The sequence below is a fragment of the Archocentrus centrarchus genome, chromosome 12 (genome assembly GCF_007364275.1).
Source record: "Archocentrus centrarchus isolate MPI-CPG fArcCen1 chromosome 12, fArcCen1, whole genome shotgun sequence".
Lineage (NCBI taxonomy): Eukaryota > Metazoa > Chordata > Actinopteri > Cichliformes > Cichlidae > Archocentrus > Archocentrus centrarchus.
Genome location: NC_044357.1, coordinates 11,314,207 through 11,341,434, shown reverse-complemented (window position 1 = coordinate 11,341,434; position 27,228 = coordinate 11,314,207). Strand labels below are relative to the sequence as shown.

At 42.1% G+C, this 27,228-nt stretch overlaps 3 protein-coding genes across 6 annotated transcripts in view; 1 reads left to right on the top strand and 2 right to left on the bottom strand.

Annotated features, from left to right (window-relative positions):
* The window catches only part of uhrf2 (ubiquitin like with PHD and ring finger domains 2), a 36,336-nt gene extending 30,582 nt beyond the window's left edge, over positions 1-5,754 (bottom strand). The window contains exon 1 of one of the 3 annotated variants that reach the window (XM_030742321.1): positions 5,403-5,754. In XM_030742321.1, coding sequence (XP_030598181.1) covers positions 5,403-5,555 — 153 coding nt within the window. In that variant the 5' untranslated portion in view covers positions 5,556-5,754. The remainder of the gene's footprint in view (positions 1-5,402) is intronic. The other 2 variants (XM_030742322.1, XM_030742323.1) reach the window with 2 other exon arrangements.
* Positions 5,755-8,934: 3,180 nt separating this feature from the next.
* Positions 8,935-23,142, top strand: brd10 (bromodomain containing 10). Of its 2 annotated transcripts, none has more exons than XM_030742545.1 (10): positions 8,935-9,417; positions 9,923-10,616; positions 11,001-11,201; positions 11,320-12,950; positions 13,040-13,101; positions 13,289-13,378; positions 13,522-13,637; positions 15,231-15,445; positions 15,575-17,602; positions 20,511-23,142. In XM_030742545.1, exons 2-10 carry the CDS (start codon positions 9,934-9,936, stop codon positions 22,481-22,483), a joined length of 6,999 nt encoding a protein of 2,332 aa, XP_030598405.1. In that variant the 5' UTR covers positions 8,935-9,417; positions 9,923-9,933; the 3' UTR covers positions 22,484-23,142. The 2 variants fall into 2 exon arrangements, with proteins under 2 accessions (XP_030598405.1, XP_030598406.1); XM_030742546.1 differs by having other exon boundaries at positions 8,973-8,999.
* mlana (melan-A) lies at positions 23,036-26,509 on the bottom strand. The gene is made up of 5 exons (XM_030742547.1): positions 26,363-26,509; positions 25,492-25,584; positions 25,254-25,350; positions 24,013-24,120; positions 23,036-23,476 (listed from the first exon to the last, which is right to left on the bottom strand). The coding sequence occupies exons 2-5, from the start codon at positions 25,578-25,580 to the stop codon at positions 23,408-23,410; spliced, it is 363 nt and encodes a 120-aa protein (XP_030598407.1). The 5' UTR covers positions 25,581-25,584; positions 26,363-26,509; the 3' UTR covers positions 23,036-23,407.
* Positions 26,510-27,228: the final 719 nt, after the last annotated feature.

The window sequence follows — 27,228 nt, the reverse complement described above, 5'->3', positions numbered from 1 at the left end:
TACCTGCTTTCCACAGCGACTTCATTACCATCAGTGTGATCAGCCTCTTGCTGCGAGGTGTTACAGTCCTGACTTCAGTCATACTCACATGAATAATCCTCAAAACAAAGAACAAGCAACTAACCCAGCAAGTGTTAGGAAAAGGCTTTATACATTCATGGAGGATGAGATCTATTTGACAGCATGCTGTTACGTTGACTAAGGACATGACATTTTCTTCCCCACAATAACTGCAGCACTATTTAAAAACACATTGCTTCTGATATCTTCATTGTGTGACTCACTGAAATGTCATTTATTGTTCCAGAGGGAGACTTTAGTCACGAGCCTACATCATAGCAAAGCTTTAGATTAACCGGAGACATTTGACTTGAAGCTTTTTTCAAAAGGATTGAACAAATCAAAAATCCTTGGCATGGCAATGTTGAGAGTGAGCGCGTGTGTCTGTGTGTGTGTGTGTGTGTGTGTGCGCGCACGCTTGCCTGTGAGTGTATCGCAATGTCGGGTGGAATAAAATTAACAGCTACGAACAAGGCTAAATTCTCTGCTGAATTTCGACAGCCCTTTCAAAGACTAATAGCTTATCATACCAAAGAAAACACAAAGTATAATGTCAGAAAGAAAATCAAACAAAGATAAGACAAAGACCTGTAGCTGCTGCAAAAACACGCTGAGCATCTGCACTCAATGTACTCGGATTACTCTTCAGATATTAAACCACAATGCCTTTTCTCTATCTGATCTCCTGTTGCGAAACTAATCTGTTTATATTGTTTTGTATGTACACCCAATAATACCTATAAAGGAGCACAAACCTGGGGGTGGGTGGGTGGTTTAGGGATTTGGTAATAATATTGCAGTGCATCTTTCATTTTTCTGCCAGCATGCTGTCACACAGTATCATAATGTATGACTTTAAAGGCTTTTAATGCCGGAATCATTCTGCCATTAAAGTAACCAGGCAACCTGCTTAGTGTTACGATGAAAAGGTGGAATCAAATAAACAGACCAAGAACGCAACGCAGCACCAAACTCTGAAATGACAGTGAGAATAAGGCAGAAATTAGCAGAACGCCCCGCTCCGGCACAATTTTTTTTTCCCTTTTTCTCCACCCACACCCCGCGTTTGCAAGGAGTTGAGCAAAATAGGTCAAATTACCAAAAACAATGACATGGGGTGTGTCTGCTTGCCTGCCACATAAAGGCTTCCATCTTGGATCTTTTATCCTTCAATCCGCCCAGAGCCATCCAATCTTTTTTTTTTCCACCCCACATATTACCTAGAAAGGTGACAAAGGTTACTTCCACTTGCAGCTCTTTTGATAAGCTGGTGATAGCTCCTGAAGCAGCTTTTAATGAGAAAGAAGTGAACAAGGTAACACACGTGGGTGCTGGCTTGCATGGTTTATGTAAATGTGACCACAACTTCAAATACTAAATGATTTACTATAAAGGACCAGTCCTCTTTGACCATATTCATTCAAATTAAATGACTACTGAGTTTGCATACACATAAAAATCTCTTTGCTTCTTGCTCAGTTGATTGCAACTGAATTTTTTCCCTTTTCTCTGTTTTCCAACATTACAAAAACAATCTTTTATCATTATCAGAACACACAATGACTTAAATTGGTCTATACATTAAAAAAACATATTACTCTATTTGGAAGTAACAGCAGGTTTCAATCAGTCTTTGGTTTACAGGACTTACGATGCAGAGTTAAACAGGTAGGACATTTGATCACCAAGCAAGCTAATATTAGTGCCATCAGATGGAGCTGTAAATCTGTGGAAACATGAAAGCCTATAGTTGTAGTTTAACACTTCCCTTTGTATTTGCCCTTTGTCCAGCCTATGTGTTGGAGGAGGGTGTGACTGCGTGCGTTAATGGCTGCAGCAAACGCCGCTTCCCTTGAAATTTTCTATGGAATCTACAACTCAGTAATAACAAAAGAAAACCCATCAACTGAGTAGGCACAACATCAATCCATGTGTAATCAAAGTGTAATCATATCTAGGTCACAGCAAGCGCCTGTGTGAATGGGAGCAAGCCAATAACCACAGCCCGACAACAGGGCAGGAGCAACAGTGGAAGACATCCCGACTCGTTACACATAAAACATGTTGCTGCTTCAGTATTAGAAAAAAGCTTCACACTCGAATCAAATAAGTGCAATGCAAGCCAAGCTCGAAACCACTTAAGAAAAAAGCCAAACCTCCAAGTAAACGTGAAGCCTACTGCAAAATGAGTGTGGGCGCTAAGCAGAAAGGCCGCGTGGCCAGTGGAAGTTGTGTGTGAGCCTGCTTTTGCGAATGTGAGTGACAAGAGACGTTCAAAGTGAAACAGAGACACTAGGAGCGCTCACCAAAATGGAAACAAAGAAAGAAACATCAAAACACTGTGGCAAAGTTGCACGGCTTCTGGCTTAAGACCCTTCCGACTCAAGGGCGAGCATGACTCTGAACTGGTGAGGCAGCGTGAGCAGTGAGCTGGAGGGAAAAACAAGACGCCATTTTGAAAAGAGAATTAGACCGAGTTGCTCTGCTACAAGTCTAAATCCTAACACAGAGCGCAGGCACCACTGTGCATGTAAGGGCACTAGCCAGTGCACGTTGCGTGTCACTGGCTCATTCCATGCATTACTTAACACATGGAAATCCCCCAATCAACACTCCCCACTTGTTTTCCAGTGAAATAAAGGAAGCACAGGATTTTAATACACAGGCCTAGCTTCTGCAGCCACAGCTACGACAGCACATAACAACTGCAATGTAACAGCTCATTAATTGTTCATAAAGCAAATGGAACTTTACTACATTGTATCTACTACCCCTGATTAAATCACACAGTTTAAAGAGGAATAGTTTGCTTTGTGCTTAGTAGCTATTCTGGTGATTTAAAGCTGCAGGATTTTGTGGATTTTAGAAAAAGTGCTTAGAGCACTGAAATGAGTTTACTAGCCAAAGAGGCGCAGAGGTGTAAAACAACTCCTCAACCATCGCTTTTCATCACAATAGTTTGTTATTACTTGATCTGCCATAACAAATGTGCAACCGCGTACTAGGCTGTAAAATCTGCCTACAGTTCTCGAAGTTTCCTTTCACTCTGACATGCAGTACATGCAGCAAAAAAAGACACACACAATAAAATCAACCCATCGTGACGGGTATGACTCAGAATCGAACGCCGGTTATTATTTAATTAGACAAAAAGAAGAAAGTTAGGCTGCTTGAAAATACAGAAGACCATTTTGGCCTGTAATACAGCCTGACACGAGAAAGAAGGAAGCAAGAATGAATGTAAACAAAGTGAGATCAACATATCATGTAGGCTGCTTGTTTCCTCGGGGCTTTTCGGCTGGCTGACTCACACTGTGTTAATATCAGTTTTGTAATGTTATGCTAAAACTCTGTATAAATCAAAGCACCGGTGTCCTGCCAGCAGCAAGCATCCTTTGCCTATTACCGATAGTTACAGCCAGTAATCTTTCACACATTATACACCTTCAGATACCGTGGGGTCATGCCGTTATATTTGGATTCTTTCATGTGTTGTGCACACATATTTGAACCAACACAGAATTATTAAGAGCCTTAACTCACACCTGCAGGACATCAAACACGGGTGATGGATATGGAGTCTCCTAACGCTGTTTGCATCGACTCATTCAACAGCTGCAAAAAAGTGCGCATGCATGTGTGTGTGTGTCTGCGGCAGATCATAAAATGTGCCTGCATGTATTTAGAAAAAAAAAAAGAACCACAGGCTTTGAGGCTGCTAACTGCATGCGACCATCCGCCATGACACACACAGACATGCGCGTCTATCGCAGGGAGCCGATTACAGTTTTCAGGATTGTCTTTGTGTAAAGCTAGTGATGATGATGATGATGATGATGATGAGCTTTTCTTCCATCAATATGAAACAGAGATAAATTGTACACTAAAATCTTGGAAGCCTGCTGGAACACTGCTGGTATCAAATGTAACATATTACAGGAGTGTGACAGGGTTAACCATTTATGTTAAAAAAAAAAGTAAATTCTGCCTTATATTTTCTTTATATAAGCAATGTAAAAAGCCAAGTTAGGCTATGTGTAAAAATTAAATTATATACAGTTTAAATGTTAGATAGTTTACATAAGATATATTACTTATAACAGTATTTAAAAACACACACTATGTGGTTTTAAATACTGGGTTTCTTTAATATTTGACATCTCATGATCTGTAGAAAGCTGTTTACTCTCATTCATTTACTCTTGACTTAATGTACTAAATGTGTCATGGTGCAATTATAATAAAGGATAAGCTCTTAGTAGCTTACGTATAAATTCTTGGACGTTTTAGAAGCTGCACTGTTGAGGTAATCGAGGTGTATAAGGTGTAATAATCCCACTTAAAACAGACTTACAGGTGACCAGTAATACAAAATGTTTACTATCTTCCACCATTAAGCATTGCTCTGTGAACTAAAACGCAGTTTCCTATATATGTCATATTAATTGTGCATATATTAGACTTTTATAGCAGTTAGATAAATACTGAATCACTGCCTTACAAATCAAAATCATATGGCAGTGAAGTAAGGCTCAGAGCTTGGATCCAGTTCTGTGTCTAATGCAAAACATGCCTCTGATCCGTGTGAATCTGCATGTTATAGAGTACAGTACGTGCACAGTGCTGAGCTGTCAGCCCAGAGAAGACGGGCAGGCAGGCATGTTTACACTAGACAGCCCTCACTGTCCTCACTGTACAGTGAGAGTACCGTGGTGACGCCACACTGTAAACACAACTGCACTTGCTTTTAGATGTCAGGGCACGTGTTGTACTTCCTTAAAAACACCACGAGCCGCAAAACGCAACACATACCGAATACAAACCTGAAAAACTACTCCTGTCACGTTACAAACACAGTGCAGATATGCGTGAGTCTATAGGATACTTAAATGAGCAAAAAAATAAAAAAATAAAAAAAATCTAGCTGTTAATCGGGTGCACATCTGTGAGCGAGGTGGGCTGTTTTGTTTGCGCTGCATTGCTTTTGGTCTGCATGTGGAAACAGAGGGCGATGTTCCCTTTTCTCTCGCGCGGCAATGTAAACAAACATGTCGACTGTGGTGGGACATTTGTTGCATGCAGCTCTCTACAGCACCGACCTAAACAATGTGGAAAAGGGGGGAGCCACGCATCCACGCCGTCCCGGAGGATTGCACACGGCGTACCCCGGTCTCTTGCGCAAGAACTACTGGCGAATTCCTATCAAAACAGGAAGCTCGCAAGGGTCCGAAACGGCTACAACACCAGAAGAGGACCGCTCACTCTCCACCGAGCACCTATAACCCTGCTGAGCGTCAAAAACTGACTGTTGCATGACGGAGTGACACAAAAATCGGCTTTACCTGTTTCCCTCGGTAGAAGAGGCGCTGCTGTTGTGGGCTTACATTGAAGATGTCTTGTATTTTCAGGCGCAAAGACTCAATTTTAGTCAATCTAGAAAGATCCTCAACGGTTCGTGTCTCCTTCCCGTCTATAGTACGAACCTGGATCCACATCGTTGCACCGCCGTTTTGCGCCTCAAATAAATAACAGATGAAACGGTGATTTGAGGCAAGATTTTTTTTTTCCCCCAGGGTCAAAGGATAGAAAAATGGTCAATTTTTTAGGGCTCCATTGCGTTTTCCTCTGCAGAGGTAACGTCTGACTGGCTCGCGCAGGAGGTGCCTCACATGAGGTCGCGGCGCCAAGCAAATCTCGCGAAGTAACGTTAAGCAAGCACAATGTGCAGTTAAAGGCGCAGCTCCCCCTTTAATGTAAAAAAAAAAGGGGGGGGGGGGGGACCAGGAAGCATGCATGAATTTGAATTTGACTTCTTATTGTGTACCAAAGAGGTCAGGGTTTCAATAACCCTGTAGGTTTTCTCTACCATGCTTAAATGCGTAATAACGCACAGGGACTCAGCAGTGGCATAAAAGAGCCCTTACAGTACAATACAAGCATTTACCACTGCGCAGTCTTATATGTTTAGGAACTACACACGAGAACTATGTGTTACTATATGTGATGTATGCTTTTCACCCTAAACCGGGACCCTTGCATCAGACCACTCGTGGAAATATACAATACTGTGCAAAAGTCTCGAGCCACCCCTCATTTCTTTATATTTTGTTTTCAAGGAGTCAGACTTTCTTGTAATTTTTTAAGTGGTCTTCAGCAATAATTTCACCAGTCTTGTACTTGACCATGTTCAGAGACAGAGGACTGTTTTTGTAGGTTGTTAAGCCACCAAATACTAACCTATGAATCAAAAATAAAACAAAAAGCACCTAACTCAACAGATGATCCAGTGTTGTGTCTACACATAACAGAAAACTTAGCAAAGAGCCAATTTTAAATTACATCTTTAGGCACTTTGTTACTAGCAGCCTGTCACAAAAACACATCATTTGTTTCCATTTCTTTAGTTGAATCCATGAAAAATGCGAAACATAACACAGCTCGACAGGCATAAAATAGTATTTTTTGAACCAGCAAGGTGATTCCCAAAGAGATATCAGCTGAAATCCTGGCACATCTCAGCATGATGTGCAGTGTGTCCTTAAAAAGTGACAAGTGGAGGACAAAAGAAGAAGTAGCAGGCCTGAAAAACTATCTACAGCAGATGAACAGTATCTGAAAGTCATGTCCTTAAGAAATAAGACCTGAAACAGGACCTGAGAGATGCATCTGGCCCTTCATTTGCTCCATCTACTGTTCACTGAAGCCACAGCAGAAATGGTCAGTGGAAAGGTGGCTGTCAAGAAGACATTCATTCATAAGGGAAACAGGGAGTAAAGGCTGAGGTATGAGAAATTACACAAGAAATGGACTGAAAATCAACAACAATGGGCCTGATGGAGGGATTAATCCAAATTTGAAGTTTTTGATTCAAATGGTCATCAAATTTATGGAGGAGGAGGTCAGCAGAGTGAGTGTCTATAGCCATCTGTAAAACACTGTGGAGGCTCTGAAAAGTTTATGGGTGCATTTCAGCCCAGCCAGTAGTGTTGGAGATGTTGTCAAAACTGTTAGTATTATGAACACAGAAAAGTACAGTCAGACACACAGTGCCAGTGCAGTAAAAAATATGTGGATAGGAAAACACACACACACACACACACACACACACACACACACACACACACACACACACACACACACACACACACACACACACACACACACAATGGAACACTATCAGTCATGGATTGGCCTCCCCAGAGTATTATTGAAGCAGTGTGGGATCACCTTGACAGAGAATGTTACAAAAGGCAGCCAGCATCAGAAGAGCTTTGAATGTCCTTCAAGAAGTCTGTAGAAATATTCCTGAAGACTACTTGCCTAAGAGAGCTCAGGCTGCGATGAAAAATAAAGATGGTAACACCAAATATTGACTTTCAAGCATGTTAGAATTGTACATACAATTTTTCGCCTTGTGTATTTCATTTATGTTTGCGCATTTTTCAATAAACTGCTGGACATATTTCCAATTTTCCTCGTAAAATATAAAGAAATGAGAAGTGACTCAAGACTTTTGCACAGTACTGCAAAATCTTGTCTCTCGCCAAAACGCCTATAACTGTATCATTTTGAGAAAGATGCAGCTGTAGCTCTAACAAGAAAGCAATTTCTCTCTCTCTCTTTTTTTTTTTTTGTGGCCATTTACACATCACTTAATGACAAATGGGATCGAAATACATGCATTATATTGCACAAAAACATACAGGTCACTTAACTATACATAGTATCTCAACCCGGACGCAGCGGGAAGCGAAGCTTTTAGCTGTTACGCTGCACACAGGTGGAAGAAATTTCTTGACCATCTTCAGTATTTCCAGCCTTACAGATAATACTTTTTCGATCTCACTGTTAGATGTAGATCTGGTTTACTAGAGAAAGCAGTATACACAGTTTCTCATTAAGTTCACAATCATTCATTATTATCTGGACTGAAAACCCACCTCTCAGCTGCGCCGAAATCTCAGTACAGCTCGGTCCCCTGGTGGCATAATTGCTTAATTAACAGCTGTCCCAGCTGGAGACCTCCTGTTTTACATAAGGCTATAACTGTTAGATTTGCTCATTTAACTGCGGCTCCATGTCATGTCCTTTGCTTATGCAAACCTATTAATTGTATTATATGTTGTGTTCAATCACTTTTTTTTTTTTAGTAACACATCAGCTCACAAGCTTAATTTGCTAATATCCTGGCTTCAGCACAAGGAGTTTTAGAGCCCTGATATTAAACTGTCAGGAAGACTCTTTTCTTAAACAATATCCAGAAAAATCTAATGTGTTTATAATGTCACCGATTCTTCCTCTTTTCTACGATGGACCACTTATTTTCTACGATGGACACTTATCGCGAAAATAGCCATAACGGGATTTATAAAAATAAAAAGGGTCAGGGCTACCTGAGAGGTTAAGAGAAGGGAAAATTTCAATCTTTTGTCTTAGGCTTGTGACGCTCACCTGTTCTACATTAGTCTCTAGCGACATCTAGCGGCTAAAAGTGAGACGCGTGTTCACGTTGTACATGGCCTTTATATTGTGTCTCATCTAACTCATTGGAAGATGCTTATAAGCGCTTAAGTGATGAATGGACGTTAAACAGTCTCATCCTGCGCACTGCAGCTTTGTGGACTGCTGTAGTTTTATGCGTTTATTAATTTGACGGTGATTGACATAATTATAATAAGCTTAATAATAGGGCACCAAGTGTATGTGTGTGTCGGCTTTTGACCCCCGCCCTCCAAAAAAACCCCAAAACAAACAAACAAAACCAAAACAAACAAAAAAACAAAACAAAAGAAACAAATCAAAACAACGTTTCGGCGTGACACGGAACCTGCTAGCTGCGTCAAGCTGCGCACATTTGCATCAGGGGCACGCAGGGTGGAAGTGAAGTGGACGCTTCAGTAGTCTTCAAGCAGCCCAGAGGAGTCAGTTACTAGCTTTTTGTAAGCTCGCAGCGTTCATAGTATACCTGCCACATGGTGCAAATTTGTCTCCGAAGTGACCGTATACATTTTCACCAGCCACAAAGTAGCTGTCAAGTTCAAAACCTAGCTGAGTTAGCTGGGCAGCTAGTGACAATGAACTGTTGTGCTTTTTGAAACAATCGGCTAATGCTCCACTAGCCGTCTTGCTGTCACTGACATCATTCCGCGCGATGGCGACATGATACGCCCGCTTAACTTTTTACCTGGACATGTAACTGCTGCAGCATTTTACTATGGAGGGCGAACGAAGCAACTGCAGGCCCTAGGTTGGAAACAATAGCAAAGCTAGCCGAGCTAGCGACCCACCGTGGCTGCTAAAGCTTGCTAAAAGCTGTCTTGCCTGGTGCGTCTGTGGAGCCGAGCTGAAAACGGCGAGGTATGTTATTGGAACCAACCAAATTCTGCCTGTGGTCACTTTGTTTTGTTGTTATTTTGCACGTGGTCGGGATGCGAGACGCGATAAGGAAGTGTCCTTTAGATTTTGTTCATGAGCAGCAAACTTTTGTTTGCTTACTGTTTTTTTTTTTTACTTGCTTTGCGCTAATGTGCGTACAGCTAACTTCAAGCTAGCTAGACACTGATGCAGGGAAAGTTTAGAAAATCTGGCATTTAGATTAACTAAGTCAAACCGCTAATTCAACGAGGTAAACACCCCCCGTGTTTTATCATGCCTCTTTAATAATGTGACCTCTGGATTTAAAATAAAAGCAAAGTTAGTTCAGCGATGTTAGACATCAACTTATTTCCAGTACTGATCTTTCTTTTTGGACTGTATAAATGGGTAGTGCGCACTGTATATTTGACCAAGTCTAATTTTCCATCACGGAGTGTTGTATGCAAAAGTGTTGTATGCCATAGGTGACACCTGTTCCCCTCTTCAGGTTCCCGTGCTATGGATCAGGAGGATATGACGGAACAAATCACAGCAGATGTGACGGACCGAGACTCGGCACCTCCGCAGCCCGGCTCTGACATCATCATGTCTTCAAAAAACAAATGGGTGAGCAACAACGACACTCGCCTAGTTTTAACTGAGGAGGGGCTCAGTAATGGCACCTGTGAAGTTGATACTGTGGTAGCATTATGCTGCCCTAGCGACAGTGGAGATCTTACTGCAGAAGGCGACCACCTTGCTCTGAGCAACGATGGTATGTCAGAGTTTTCCAACAGTGACCTCTCACTGCCCGAGGTCTGCATTTCTACCAACAGCAATACGTTTGAGGAGGACATGAACTATGAGGTCCAGCAAGCTTATAGGATATTTACAGGCTTTCTCTTGGATAAGCACAAAGGGATCACCAGCCCATTCCTCTATCCCATTGGCCATCAGGAGGCCCAGCATGGTATCGGAGGGGTCAAGGGCCGGGTGCAGTCACAGCTCAGGCAGTCAATGTGCTTGCGGAGGATGGAAGAGAAGTTTATCAATCAGGAATACGAGACCATAACTGAGTTTGTTGCAGACTTCAGGCTGATGCTGGAGAACTGTTATCGCTACCATGGAGTGGACCACTGGATCTCCAAACAAGCACAAAAGCTGGAAATAATGCTGGAGCAGAAGCTCACGTTGCTGTCCAGGTAAAACTAATATAACTACACAACACATTGCTGCAGAGACAAATCTCCAAACATTACACAGCTGTGGTCATGATCAAACTAAAGGTGTTTTCTGTTACTTGCCTCTCCCAGCCTTTAATTTATATTAACAATAATGATAACAGTGGACTGAGTATGTGTTTAACAGCAAATTATGATGGTTCAGCCATCCTATTTATTATTTATTTGCCTATGAATCAGAAAATGTACTCGTTACCTGTCACAGTTGTCATGCATTTTATATAATTGTGTGGCCCTTTGATTACATTAGTACTGTGTATGCTGGATGTTCATTTGGTAGATCTTTTCGAGCAACTTTATTCATTTTGGTGCTTCTGCTTTTTGTCCCTACATTTGTCAAACTAGGATGCTGCGAGAGAAAACAACCTTGGCAGTTACTTCTAAAGGACGTTTTGGTGTAGAGGAGGAACGGGGCACAGGAGGCACCTCCACAAGGCGGAGATCCACACCTCGTAGCCTTGCTACCATCACTGTTGGTGGACATGAGTCGATCATGGTGCAGACCCTGCGGTTAGAGGAGCAACAGAGAGCCAAGGAGGAGAAGAGGTGAGTGAATTGCTAAAAGAGAAGATTGAAAGTCTCTGTTGTACGTTGATTTTTGTTGCAATTTAGTGCAAAAGTAAAGCAGAATTCAAAACCACAACTATACTTTTTGCATTTGCAGGCAACGAGAGCTTGAGAAGAAAGAGGCAGAAGAAATGTCAGCCAAGGAGGTGGAAGAGTGGGAGCAGAGCTTGCTTTCACTAGCTTTCCCTCAGACTGTCGAAACCCTTTGGGAACTCCCTGCTATCGGGCACTTTCTCTGCTTGGCTCAGACTGCCCTTAACCTCCCCGAGATCATATTTTTTGAGCTGGAACGTTGTTTGCTAATGCCCCGCTGCAGCCTGCTCCTGTCCAAAATCATGTCTTCCCTTCTCTCGCCCCCTCAGAGGAGGGCTACACTGCACCGCCGGCCTGCGCTGCCTTACAAGCGATGGGAGTCAGAACTAAGACAGCGTGTCGTAGGCTGGTATCGAGCCATCGGTGCCTCCCGTGATCAGCCAGATCGCGCTGAAAAGCTGGGACTTTCCCACCAGTTTTTTAGCATCCTAGGGGAGGTTAGCCCTTTGGAGGAGAAACCCTTTCACTTGTTGCCCTTCTATCAGCGAGTATGGCTTCTGAAGGGGCTGTGTGATCATGTGTATGAGACACAGAAGGATGTACAGGATGCTGTGCTCGCCCAGCCCATCCATGAATGTAGGGAGTCTATCTTGGGCTATGACAGCAAAGAGAATGCTTATATACATTTCCCACATTTCTGTGGAGCAGATCTGAGGATCTATCGCCAAAGCCCCAGCACACCCCCAGCATTCCCTTTTCCTTCTGTATGGGTCAAAAGAGTTGACTTTAAGCCAGGTACAGAGGACGAGTCAGATGGAATGCGCGATGAGAGGGATAAAAGTGATGTAGGATGTTATGGAGTCTCCATGGACACTGCAGAGACTGGCGATTTGGGAAAACGGAAAAGCGAGACTTTTGGGGTTTTCAAAAGGGAAAATGAGAAAGGAGAGGAAGATAAAAAAAGGTTTAAGTTGTGGTCGCTTAAGGAGGAGGAGACATCTGAATCGGTGTCTTCTGATGGAGACTCTTGTCGAGACTCTAAACTGGACTTAAAAATACACACAAACTCACTTTCCCTTACACACATCAGTCCAAGTGAAGGAGGTAGTGTAAACATTAATTTGAAGCAGGAGACTTTAGATGTGGAGCAGCAATCAAAGAGAATCACAATAAAACAAGAGCAGGACTTCTTATTGGGTTCAGTTCGCACCATTAAAGCAGAAACACAAGAGCCCTGTCTGAATGTAGGGGAGCACAGCTACACAGGCAGATCTCCTGCTCGTTCTGTGAATCTGGCCTTCCCAACAAAACCCTTGGGACTCAAAATAGAGGGAGGAAGTCTCATTCAGGGACACCAAAGATCTTCCTGTTTTGAATGTTGCAAAAAGAAAACTAGTAACGTTAAATCAGAGGAGCATGGCTTCTGTTGTGGTACATCAGAGCTGGCAGCACAGCTGTCTTCTGAGAGCGCTCAAATCTCAACTGAAGATGCGACGAACTACAAAATCTGGACTAAAAAAAAAAAGCGGAAGAAAAAGCGAGGGGGAGACCAGCTGCTGAGGGTAAAAGGAGAGCACAAGCAGCTGCAGCATGTGGACAGGATGAGACTGTCCCCAGCTGAGGCTGCCAAGTCCACACTGCGGAAAGTTGGCGCAACAATCAAGAGAAAAGACAAGAAGAAGAAACATAAAACAGGTGATAAAAGGCGCGGTACTGATGTCGCTCCTGTGATTTCAGTTAGTATTACATCAAAATCATTTGTGTGTATTAATTATTTTTGACAGGCAAAAAACCTGAATGTTCAAAGAAAATTAAAGATGAACCTTCAGCTGAGCCATCATTCAAGGTAGTCGCGTTTACTGTACACTCTGAACTTATTCCTTTAGCAGCTTAAATGGGACATGTTAAATGAGAAGTTTTTTTTTTCAAATCTTACCTATTTTATATTTTATATTGTTGATTTAAGCCTTGAATTTATTTATTTATTTATTCATTTGATATTTTTCTGTGCCCTTTTTTCTTCTCCTGTATAGTTGGTCTGCACCAGTCTCGAGGAATTACGCGAGCTTATTAGTAAGACTGAAGATGAACTTGATGACCTGGAGAGCACTAAAAAGAGATTGGTAGTTGACTGTGATTGTTCTGTCAAGAATATTTACTCATATGCTCCAGCACCTTCTGTGTTAAGTAGAAGAAAATATTAGTTTCCTCGCATTTCAGTGTTGCTGACTCACCTAAGTTTTCCTTCACATCTTTGAACTCACAGGGTCGATGGTACTATAGGAGGGAAGCAGTGAAAGACCTCCATAGCACGCTAATCAGACTACTAAATGAGCTTTCACCCTGGGAACCCAAACTTGTCAAAGCGCACCAAAGGAACAGGTTTGACGATTATGCAAATATTTTATTAAAACTTCATTCAGGTATATGTAAAACAAGAAACCAGTTTGAGACTATTTGAGTTTTGTGTATTGTTCTGCTGGAAACAGCCATCAGAGGATGGGTATACTGTGGTTATAAAGGGATGAATGCGGTCAGCAATAATATTCAGGCAGGTTGTGGTGTTTAAACAATGCTCACTTGGTACTATGGGTCCCAAAGTATACCAAGAAAATATCCCCCACACCATTACATGACCACCATCAGCCTGACCTGCTGATACAAGGCAGGATGGATACTTGCTTTCATGTTTACACCAAATTCTGACCCAACCATCTAAATATCCCTGCTGAAAACAAGATTTGTCAGATGAGGCAACATTTTTCCAATCATCTGTTGTCTGATTTTGTTGAGCCCGTGTGATTTGTAGCTTCAGTTTCATGTTCTTAACAAACAGGGGTGGTGCCTGGTGTGGTCTTCTGCTGCTGTAGCCCATCTGCTTTAAGGTTTGATCTGTTGTGTGTTCAGAGATGCTCTTCTCCATAGCTTGTTTGTAAGGCTTGGTCATTTGAGTTACTGCTTCCTTTTTTTCAGCTTGAAGCAGTCGAGCCATTGTTTTCTGATTTCTGGTATCAACAAACCATTTTTGCCCAGAGAACTGCTGATCAGTGGATATTTTTCTCTTTTTCTGACCATTCTCTGGAAACCCTAGAGATGGGTGTGTGAGGAAAATCTCAGTAGATCAGCAGTTTCTGAAAAGCCCGTACATCACCAGCAACCATGTTCAAAGTCACTTAAATCACCTTTCTTTCCCATTCTGATGCTCCATTTGAACTTCAGCAGGCCATCATGACCATGTCTGCATGCCTAAATGCTTTGAGTTGCTGCCATGTGATGTGGCTGATTAGACATTTGTTAACATGCAGTTGAAAAGCTGTACCAATACAGTGGCAAATGAGTGTATATTAAAATAATCAAAGTGAATTTAAGGTTTACCATAGTTCAGTTTGCATTGGTTTTATCTTCAGCTTAGGCTGTATTTCTGGTCTTTATCATATTCCTGCTCAGTTTGTGGTCATCTCTCCAACACAAAGCGATAGATAGATAGATAGATAGATAGATAGACTGACTGACTGACTGACTGACTGACTGATTGATTGATTGATTGATTGATTGATTGATAGATTGATTGATTGATTGATACTTTATTAATCCTGAAGGAAATTAGGGCATCCAACAGCTTCACAACTTCACACACACAATAGAATTCATTTTAGAAATAAATAAATAAATAGAATCCATACAATGGATTTATTTATTTATTTTTATTTTTTTAACAACGGATGTAAAAAAAAAAAAAATAAATAAAAAATAATAATAATAATAATAATAAAATTAAATAAAGATTAGACAACCAGTACTAACAATACAGATTAACAACCTATACTAACTATACAAACTATACGATTATACTATACTAGACTATTATACAAACTATACTATGCTGTACATAGTATAGTGACCACTGTTTGCTTAAACAGCTCATTATATTATCGTTACTGAACTCCTGATTTTGTCTTTTTTCTTCTATGTCAGGCTCCGTTTGAAAAAGGAATTTGATGATTTCAAGAAGCACCCAGAGTACAATAACTTTGTGCGCGAGGAGTGCATTTTATCATCATCATCATCAGATGATGATGATGAAGAAGAACAGGACTTCGGGAAGGAGGTGCCTTCACTCTCAGATCATTATGGTAGATCAGAAGAGGAGGACCTGGAGCACAGAGTTCCCAGAGGCCTTTGGAGTGGAGGTAATTAAGCTTGAATCTTAACATTGTAATTTTCATTACTGAAATGCCAACCCATGTAGAAATCCATGTAGACAATAATAAAGCTAATACATTAATACATCGCTGCCATCATCTCTATTTCCTTCTCAGCAAGCACCAGGGAGTTTATGGCTGAGTCTGCTGGAGAAAACACGGTGACATGTGTACCTCCGAACCACCTAAAACACCTTCAAGCAGGCGCAGAGAAAGGCATTGGTCTGCGGCAAAAAGATCAGACTGTAAGCAGCAACATTATTTCTGCCGACTCCAGGCCACAGTCTAGATCTGAACTGATCCCAGCAAATCAATCCAGGGATTCAGCATGGGCAGAAAGGGTGACAACTCATGCTTCAACATCTCCCAGATCCCCTATCCTTCACCCAACTATTGGACTACCTAAGGGCTACACGCCCATCCCCACCCTGCTGGCTAAGAGTGTGGGAAACAAAGTGACCTTAATGAATCGACCTGCTGATTGCCCAGGTGTTAATAGTGGAGATGCACAGAGCAAAAGGTCTTTGGTCTCCCTGCCTACATGTGCAGTAGCTAATGCAAAACTTTCAGAAGCACAAAGTTCTCTATCCGGTTCCCAGCAGAACAAGCAACAGATTCAGGTACAAGGACCACAGCAGACAAAAGCCCCTGAGCAGTCAGAAGTGGCCACTGTGGCGGCAGTTCTTCCTAAATCTCCACAGGGCAAACCAACACAGACCGTACTAAAAAATCCAGTCCAAGTGGTGTACAAGGTACCTGAGGGACTGGGTCACCTTGTAAGGAAAGACAATAGCCCAGTCAAGATCTCAGTTCAGCCTGTCATTGGCCGAGACACTGGGGAGAAGACTGTGCAGCAAATGCTGATTCTGCCTTCTAACCTTCTCGTTCATAAAGCTGAAGCAAAGTCGTTCTCTTTAGATCAACAACAGACTAAGGGCACACAGGCAACAGTTTCCAAAGTGGCCAGCCCTTTTTGTATGTCCACCGATGTGCCTGGGTTCAGGATTCCTGAAAACAGAATTCCAGTTCAGCAAGTGGCCCCCCTAAAAGATGCCAGGACAGTGAAGACCCCTTCTCCTTTGGTTTCACCTTGTTTCCAACAAGGGGCCCTAAACACTGCTGGGTTTAAAGGGGCACAGTTATGCAGTGTCCAATCTAGTGCTCCACAAGATATCACACCAAACACAACCTCCATTACAACAGTTTCAAATGCAGTTTGCACTGAGCCTGGGAAACCTACAGACCTGAAACAAGAGCTTAAGACTGTGTGTATCCGTGACTCACAGTCCATTCTGGTAACAACTAGATGTGGCAACACTGGCATTGTCAAAGTCCAGACATCCTCAGATCAGAATGCACTTGGCTCTATTCCCACCAGTCCAGTCATCACTATCTCACCTCAGTTTAAAGCCTTCCTTCTTGCCAAGGCCTCACAGTCTTCTACTCCTCCTACTCAGACTTCACCTTCTCCTGTTCCAGCAATGACAAGTATCTCAGTGGCTCAAGCCCAGAAGCAGGTTCATCCAGCTTTAAAGACCCCATCCTCTCTCAAAAATACCACGCTTACTCCGACCACTGGTAGCATTCCTATAACAGGCCCACAAAGCCAAACTACAGGCAGTACTGGTGCTTTAAGTCAAGGCCCCAGTACCTCAGCTGGTTCTACAGTTGTGGCAAACATTTCCCAGCCAGTCCAGACAGATGCTACTGGTTCTCATTTTCAAGCTTCTGTAGTGAAAAACAGTGTTGTTGTGCCACCACCAAGTGGCTCTGGAGTTTCCCAAGTTGCCACACAAGCCAGCAAAACTAGTGTGAAACGCACCACTACAGATGAGGGATCCCAAGTTACTAAATTCATCCTGGTTACTCCATCTTCTTCCTCATCCTCAAATGTAGCCACATCCAAGGGAGCACCCTCATCCCCAAAACTGGCTCCTAGTTCAAGAGTCATGTTTGTCAGTCACCCCACAGTGACATCATCAACAACCGTCATGGGAAGCATTCCAGCGCCAGCAATGGCAATGTGTCCTAGTGGACAGGTAGTGGCCACTTCATTATCAAAGGTGGGATTAAGACCAGGAAAACCTGCTAGCAGTATCAGCTTGGAGGCATTGTCCAAGGGCAGAAACATCTCTCTGCCCTCAGGTAATTTTTTTATTGAGATTTTCTTAATCATTTGCTCTGTCTTGTGTTTAATTCAGGTTGTAAATAATTTAAAGTCTGAGTATAAAATGTATCCCATTGTTGCAAAGTAGTGGGAAAAATCCCACAGTATCCAATGTTGGCATATAAGTTAATCAAGAAATGTCACCAGGTTCTCATCATTTCTAAGTATCTGCTGTCAGCCTGAAGCAGGGTTTACCAGAAATCTGCCACACCAAACAAGCAGTTTGTCTTAAAACAGGCAATTCCTTTTTAGCTTGTTCTTAGTTCAAATGCACTGTTGCTAAAACAACCCAGAGATGGCTGGGAGCAGGTGAAAAGATGGTGTTTGGTGATGCTGTTTAAGTTTTTTGAGCAGATGGTTTGATGGTCAGGTATCGGCTCTGAGCCCCTTCTTGGCTGCAGTGGTGATGGAGCCTCCGTGGACTATGATGTTTGCAGATGACATTGTGATGTGTAGTGAGAGTAGGGAGCAGGTGGAAGAGAACCTGGAAAGGTAGAGGTATGCTCTGGAATAAAGCGGAATGAAAGTCAACAGAATGCATGTGGGAATAAGAGTGAGGCAGGTGGATTGGTGAAGATGCAAGGAGTAGAGGTAGTGAAGGTGGGTGTGTTTAAATACCGGGGGTCAACCATCCAAAGCAACAGACAGCGCACTAAGAAGTGAAGAAGAGAGTGCAGGCAGGGTGGACTGGGTGGAGATGAGTGTCAGGGTTGATCTGTGACAAACAGACAGCACAAAGACTGAAAGGGAAGGTTTATAAGTTTGTAGTGACACCTGCTATGATGTATGAGTTTGGAGAATTCACATGTTCACATGTAAAGGGCGGTGTTGACACCATCTAACAAATTTAAAAGGGGCATTTCATAGATCCTATGACTTTTGTTCCACAAAAAATGATCCCTGTGCCACCTTCACCAGAGACATTATCAAATGGTGATTTTTAAACATCTACAAAGAACATTAAATTATAAAAGTAAAATGCAAGGACAACAAATAAATGTTGCAGAAAATAAATAATCTGGTCATTTAGTGTGTGGAGCAGTAAAAAAAAACAAAAACATTTGAATTCCAATTAATTTTATTGCTGGGTGCACTTTCAGTGCTGCTGTTTATTTCTAAGGTGATGGCTGCACATTAGACCTTTGAAACTGGATCCATTTAAACATTAAAGCTTACTGTCCAACAGCCTGATAAGAGACGTGGAAATCGCTTTAGTTTCTCGGCACATCAAAGTGAAATTAATTTGACTGATTGAACAGGTATTCTGTGTGTGTGTTTCGAGTTCTAGTCATTGCAGTTCCAGCAGGGTAAAAGAAACTCAGCAGCAGATTAGAATCAAGTAGAACAACATTTTATGCATTTCCTAAATCACCAAATAAATATGCACTTTACTGTGGCATCATGACATGCAGTTGCGCTTCATTCAGTGGTTGTATTTAGGTATGGGTTAACAAGTTGCACATATAAAATGTATTCCCCCAGCAGAGAATCTATATTGTGCTTAAAACATGCTGTAACTAAAAGACTCAGTGAAAAATGTGGCACTATTTTCTGGAGAACTGGTTTGTCAGTTGGTGTTTATTTCAAACCCGTTGATCTCTAATCTGGAACCTAATCTGCTCCAGAGCAGGTTAGGTTTGCAGCATAAGTCACGATAGTGATTTATCCCAGTAAGAAGTGAGCCACCTTCATTGTACTGAAAACCCAGGGTTAACCCTGAAAGTTACCTGGATAAGCCTAAATTCTACTTCGTAGTATAGGCCCCAGGAGAGAGAAGATTAGAAATGAGCTCAAGGTGACCGGTTTGGAGAAAGAGTTAAAGAGACAAGGCTGACATGATTTGGACGTGTGTAGAGGAGGGAGAGTGGATATACTGGACAAAGGATGCTGAATATGGAGCTGCCAGGTAAGAGGAAAAGAGGAAGACAACAGAAGATTCATGGATGTAGTGAAGGAGGACACACAGTGGGTTGGTTTGAAAGAAGAGTGATGTAATGGATACAGTGAGATTAAGGCAGATGATTCACTGTGGCAACCCTTAAAGGAATGTAGGCAAAAGAAGAGGAGAAGATGGTTTGGTAAATTACTTTCACTGGCTTTTTACTTGTGATTTTGTTAGTGATTACAGTAATTGCACTGCTGTTGTGTTCTCTAGAAAAACATCATGCACTACAATTGAGTTCACTGTCTCAGTCATGCTGCTTTCCCACCTGCGCTCTCTCTCTCTCTCTCTCTCTGTGTGTGTGTGTGTGTGTGTGTGTGTGTGTGTGTGTGTGTGTGTGTGTGTGTGTGTGTGTGTGTGTGTGTGTGTGTGTCCGACAGCATGACTTGTAAGCACCATCTTCACTGTTGTTTTTGGTGGGGAATGCATGCTCCTAAACACATTTAACAATCTGCACACATTGTGTTATTTTAACTTCATATGTGATGGAAATTTTTAAACTGTTGAGCACTGCGCCACAGCCACCTTCCTATTGTGTTTTCCATGGTACAAAGTTTCAGCTTTATTTTAGGAGTCTCAGATGTTTCCTTTAATTTGAAAACAGGCTACTGACTGTAAAGTTTAGTAAAGTTTCAGCTCAGCCTCTCTGCTTTACTGGTGAACTTTATGGAAACCTCTACTGCTCGTCCTTTAGGCAGTCTTGAAATAGCAGAAGGAATTGGTAGTTTTGCAGATAAGGAGAGAGGGTGGGCCAGGTGATGTCCACATTGATGTTGGTCCTCTTCTGCAGCAGTGCTTATGAGCACTCAGTCCACACAGTACAAGTGCTGGGCTGTAATTGTGTGTGGAAATGTTCTGCATTATAAGTCCTTGATTTGTTGGAATCAATAAAAAGGCGTATACCACAAGTTTCTAAAATGTCTTTCTTATCCTTTTTTCACCAGGGGTTCAAATCCAGTTGCCAGGGAAGACAACTATTGGACAGACTGTTGGTGCCCTATCACAGTCTTCTAAGTTCATACCAGGTTCTGTCTCAAGTACACACTGTTCAACAGCCACTACCACTGGACTGGTCCCAGCAACAAGTTTGAATGCCATTACTAGTTCTCCCCAGCTTGCCTCTCATGGGCCTCTCACCACCAGCACTCAGCTCCAAGGTATCCCATCATCTTCCTTGACGTCGCAAACAAGCTGTTCTACATCCATATACACTGCTGCTGCTCAGTCCACAGGCAACATGATAAAGAAGGATGTTAATATTCTGGGAAGTGTACTGCCCATCATCACTCCTGTTCAGACAACTACTGCTGTGGAGAATAGGTCAGTCCGAACTTCGGCACTCACTCTTGATTGTCAGAGGGGTGTCAGTGAGGAAACCACTTCCTCCTCCTCCTCTTCATCTCAGTTTGCTCGCAATAAAACCCAACCCCCTTTCTCCTCTGCACCAACCACTTGTACCCCATTCACCACCTCTGCAAACAGCACAGTCCAGCAGAGAATAGTCATTAACACTTCTACGCCGCTTGCCGCCGGCACACACATTCTCCTCAACAATGCGCGCTTTGTAGTTCCTCCCCAGGGTTTGGCTCCAGGCAGCCACGTCCTTATCATCTCTAGCCCTGCACAACAAGTGCCTCCTGCCAGTCCTACAAGCACTGGAACGTCAGTACCTTCTCAAGGTCCAAGCCATGTCATGGTAGCCCCCCGGGCACCAGTTTTACCCCAACCCCCAGCCAGGCTGCCTGGTGTGCCAGCTGTAAGTTCTCCTTTTGTAGCAAGCACTCCTACTGTTGTTCGACCGTTGCTGGCGACCACTCCTAATGTTATGCCACTAAAACTAACAGGAACACCTGGCCTGGACTCCACATTGTTACCCAGTAAAACAAATGTAGTATCGGCTCTTCCTCGGTTGCCAACTGCGCATGCAGGTAATTTTGCAGTACCTCCAGTAGGTACATCCACTCTGGGGTCACCTGGACCAAGCTTAGACAATGTACCAGTGGTAACCAGTGCCCCTTCTCTTGGTTCAGCACAGGGTACAGTCAGATTAGCTACTGCTACACATGCCCAGGCAAAATGTTTATCAACCATTTCACCTGTAGTAGCAACCCCCTTGCCCAGATTGTCGGCACCTCTGTCATTGCCTGTAGTACCCAGCCCATCAGCTGTTACCCTGCCTAGCCCTGTCGTACCAGTTCCTGCACCCCTCTCCTCAGCTGTAGCACCTGTAATAGCAGACACACCCATTTTGCATGGTTCTCTTCCTGCTCAGCGTGTGATTGCAGTGACAACCCTGGACCTAGGCGTACAGCCTCACCAAACAGCTGTCCGATTTGCAGCACCGACCACTCCTCAACCGCAGGCTTTAATGCATTCAGGATTAGGCGACACATCAATCAAGAAACAGATGTCAGTCATGCAAACAGTGCCTGCTGGCACACGGACACAGGTTTTGCCAACTGTGGCTGTCCCACCAATCGTAAGCGCACTGTCGAGGATGCAGACACTGCCCATTGCTACTGTTCCACCTATCGAAAGCACTGTCAACACCTTTGAAACAGCACCTGTTGAGACTGCGTCTTCATCCAGCACCACTGTAATAATCACTCCAGCTCAAACAATCACATCACTTAAGATGAACAACACCATCCATCCTCCTGTCATACTGACCAATCAATCACTTGGAAAACACTCCCTGCAGACTTCAGCCTTGGGTCTGCATACGAGTGTAACTCCCAAGATTCTCATTAGTCCTGATGGTGCTGTTTTGAGTGCTGTTCAGCAGCAGGTCAGTCCGGCAGAGCTGACTACCCATCCTGAATCTCAGGATGCACTGGTGATTTGTACCAACAGTTCCACTGGAGCACTACAAACACATGATTCCTCTTTAAAGCCTTCACCGGCAGACACAAAGTGAACCAATTAAAGTAGATTGTGAGGGCTCAGACACAACTTTTCAGCTGCTTAGTTTTAGCGGGGTTCATATCTTTTGCTTGTTTTAATCCTGGGGTTGTTTAAAGAACCTCGTTTCCAGATTTAGTTTGACTCCTGACTTAGTAATGCTACATTAGGTTTTATCCTCTGGTTAAATTGTCTTATATAAACCTGCTCAGTCAGACATAATAAAAATGTATACTGTGATGAGTTTCTGGAGGGGACACTACTGAGGTATAGACTCTTGACTTGAGCAATTACAAGTGTTATAACGAAGCGATACAAAAGGAGGGTAGATGATATACATTTCAAGTCGAGCTTTAGCAGTTTTGCATTTCAGTCCCACTATTGTTTACTATTTATCATTACAGCTTGCTCTACTTTTGTCTCTGTTTGGAAAAAAAAAAGAAAAACCCATCAGCATCCAGTCTGTCATGTCCTTTTTTTGACTAGTAACTATTTGAAAGCTGCATTTTACGTTTTAGAAATGAACTAATAGATAAATTTGTACTACATATTTGAGCCCATATAAATGTTTTGAATTTGCATTTATTTATTTTTACCATATAGATTTTTCAAAAAATATTTACTAGGTACATTTTCATTGAACAATTGTGGACGATACTGCATGGAAATAAACAATGCAACTGTCCCAAACAAGTGTCTGCTTCATTATCCTCAGAATTGTGCAATAATGTGTTATTGTTTATTGAAACAAGCTACATTATATCAATTGTGTTAATCCGTGTGAATAATTCTACAAAGTGGTAGATACAGTAGTTTCACCTATATTTCGCTACAAAGCATATTGCTAGGGACATCAGATTATATATTTTCAGACAGCAAGGCGAGTTTGGAGTTGTTCTCCAGTGTTTTCCTTTGCTCTTCCATCTTCAGCCACAGTTTTTCAGGGGGAATAGGGAGGAGGCAGTGGCCCTGAGGAAATCTTCTCGTAGGCCGGAGGTGCATTAGGAACCTGGAGAGGAGTGGAACAAATGCAACAAAATTAAATTGCTACAGTAACACCCCCCCCCCCCCCCCCCCCCCCCCCCAATATTTATGCAGCACTGAAAAGGGAAACCAAAGTTTATTTCCTTTGGAGTGTGTCATTATATAAAATGCAAAATGTATATTTTATGCACATGGCATTCTGTACGATGAAAGACTGCTGCTCTGATGTGTCTTTCACCTTTTCACAGTGCACATATCTCCCCTGGGAATGAAAGATTTTATACCTCCCTCTAGTCTGGTGACATAATCCCTTCAGGCATCCACTGCTTTGGCTTTCACATGCTCTACATTATGTTTCAGAGCTCTGAGGCTTTATTTTAAAAAGTGCTCTCTGTGGAATACTGGTTTGCAAATAATTTAAATATTAGCCCATTGGTAAATGTTTTTAAGGGGGGAAAGAGAGAAGAGGCTTTACCATATCCTATATACAGTACCAGTCAAAACTTGCTGGTACTGTATGTGCTTGCTATTCCTGACACTAAGCCAAGTAAATTTCCTCACCACAGATCGGAAGCTTCCAAAATCAGTAAGAGCCATCTTGTTTTCTGCTGGAGCACCTGCTTCCGAGTACTGGCTTCCTGTGTAACCTGGTGAACCTGATCTGGGGCTCTGCAAGTCACAGAAAGATTTATGAGGATTTGTGGTAAAACAAAATGAGCACATATTGATAGGCTAGTACACGATGGTTACAAATTGAACATATGTTGTTCTTTGAAATACACTATATTGCCAAAAGTATCCACTCACCCATCCATGATAGGATGCTACCTGTGCAACAAGTTGTGAAATTTCTTCACTATTAAATATTCCACCGCAGTTCAGCTACAAACTGGTAGCCTGCTTTGGTAGCAGAGCAGAGTCAGTGGATATTGAGGCACATAGTGCACAGAGATCGCCAACTTTCTGCAGAGTTGTTTGCTACAGACCTCCAACTTCATGTGGCCTTCAGATTAGCTCAAGAAGAGTGTGTGGAGAGCTTCATGAATGGGTTTCCTTGGCAGAGCAGCTGCACCCAAGCCTTACATCACCAAGCACAATGCAAAGTATTGCCACTGGACTCTAGAGCAGTGGAGACATGTTCTCTGGAGTGATGAATCATGTTTCTGGTAATGGATCAAAGGAACTCTTAAAAAAAAAAAAAAAAAAAAAAAGGAACTCTCAATACTTCAGCATACAAAGACTTTTTGGAAAATTTCATGCTCCCAACTTTGTGGGGACAGTTTGAGGATGGCTCCTTCCTGTTCCAACATGACTGCACACCAGTGCACAAAGCAAGGTACCATAAAGAAATGGATGAGCGAGTTTGGTGTGGAAGAACTTGACTGGCCTGCACAGAGTCCTGACCTCAATCTGATAGAGCACCTTTGGGATGAATTTAGGGTGGAGACTGTGAGCCAGGCCTTCTTATCCAACATCAATGTCTGACTTCACAAATGTGCGTCAGGAAGAAGGGTTAAAAAAATTCCCATAAATGCTCCTAAACGTTGTGGAAAGCCTTCCCTGAAAAGTTGAGGCTGTTATACCTGCAAAGGGTTAGCCGACATTATATTAAACCCTATGGATTAAGAATGGGATACCACTCAAATTCATATGGCAGACAAGTGAATACTTTCGGCAATATAATGTAGGCTGAACACAATTTTCATTTTGACATTTTACAGATGTTAAATAATTGCCTTGATAAATTAGAATAATATAAATGATCGCTAATAAAATGCATTGTTAAAGTGTGATGGTCTCACTCTGATTATTTTGTAGCCACTCCTCTTCTTGAAGTACCAACAGCCCAGGATAAGGAGTGCTGCAAGAATGACAACCAGCAGAGCTATGCCCACTGCCCTGTGAGCCACAACACAATTCACATAGAGAAAAGCTTCACTTTGGCACATAGGCTTTATAGTATTCACAACAATCAAAATTTTGCCATGGCAGTAGCTTAATTTATACCATTGATTTTAAGATAACAATAGACACACATACTCCTCAGCTCTGACATTTCCCCGTCTGCTGCTGGCAAAATAAACGTTGAAGTCCCCACGAGGCATCCCGTGTGTACGATTACACAACATTAAGCTGAAAGTGAACAGGAGATCATTTTATAAACAAGAAATGACTTACCATTCAAACCAACTGTAGCCTACATAGCCATAAAATAACAGATACTGGGCATTGTGAGGTCCCAAACTACACTGATATAATCACAGAAGGAGATCTATAAACTGCTACATAGCCTAGACACAGTTAAACATCAGTTGGGCTGTGCACTGTGAAATCATTATTATCTACTTAGACTGCAAGTGGAAATATTACATTGTCTCTGATCTTGTTAGGGTAAGATTGCAATCAGATAGTCCACACTCTTTAATAGCCTGTAATGTAAAGTTAGTATTTTTTAGTACAACTATGTAAAATAACAGAAAATTGTAACTATGTAGGAATTCCAAGCTTGGGATCTTTTTTGTTTTTCTTTTTTTTGTCCCCTCACTGATCACAGTATATGCTGGGGTTGGTCTCATCTCTTCTATTCTCTCCCACTTGGTACTGAGTGATGCTCTCTTACTGAAGAGCACTGCATAGGTTTTAAGAGCACGTCATTACAATTTATATATATGTATATGTAATGAAAATCGGCAGCTACTTAGCTACTAACGAGTTTGAATATTCTACATTTATGCAGGGATGAGCATATAATCATTATCAAGACAGAGCACCTAATTAATATTTCCTGCCCTGGTATTAAAGTCACACCAAATTAAGCTTTTGATCAGTGCAAAAATATTCTACATGTCTTAAAAGGGCTTCTTTTAATAAAAAAAAAAAGTAAGAAAAACAGACCACCGTGCTGCCTTACCAGCTTTGAAAGAAAGGTTTCAGAAAGTAGTTCTTCTGGTCGGGTTGCCTTCTCAGAAAGACTGGTCCACGGAGCTCTGTGTTACTTCAGCTCCCCAAATATCTTACCTCAGTGTGCGGGAGAGCAAAGAGGGGCAGAAACCCCTCATGACCGTCACGGGTTAGAGACTCATGGTTAAACCCATTGAAGCAGAGTAATTACCGTGAAACCCCGCGGCCCTGAACGCAACATTATTATCCACTGTGAAACTGCAGGCGTCAGCTGCTGGCCTTTCATATGACTGTGCGTGCGCGCGCGTGTGCATACGGAGTATATTGTTATTGACAAATATTCTAAGAAAATTATATAGATCTATTGCTACGAACTACTACTACTACAAAAAATTAATTAATACCATACCAGACTAAGTATGTCACAAATGTAAAATAATACCATCAAATTACCACCACGATATATGTATCCATCCATCCAGCATTCACTTCCACTTACACAAGAAACGTAAAAAATAAAATAAAAAATCCTACACAGTTACAGTTATTTGAGTTATTCCCTTTATAAAGCCTGACAAACAGTAAAAACAAACAACAAAAGGAAACAAAATACAAAGTAGTTTCTCATCCCAGTTTCAGTGTTTGGAAGGGGGAATTTTGTCTGGATCATTTCAGCTCCTGCAAAGCAAACAAAACAAAACTTTTAATTTTTATGAGTTCTGTTCATGTATTTTTTTTTTTTTATCTGTTGCAGTGTAAAGATACAGTACTGTGCAAAAGTCTTCCGCCGGCCTCTATTTCTTTATATGTTGCTTCCAGACTTGATTGTGAATTTTTTTTTAAAGTGGTCTTGAGCAACAGTTCTCCAGTTTTCTG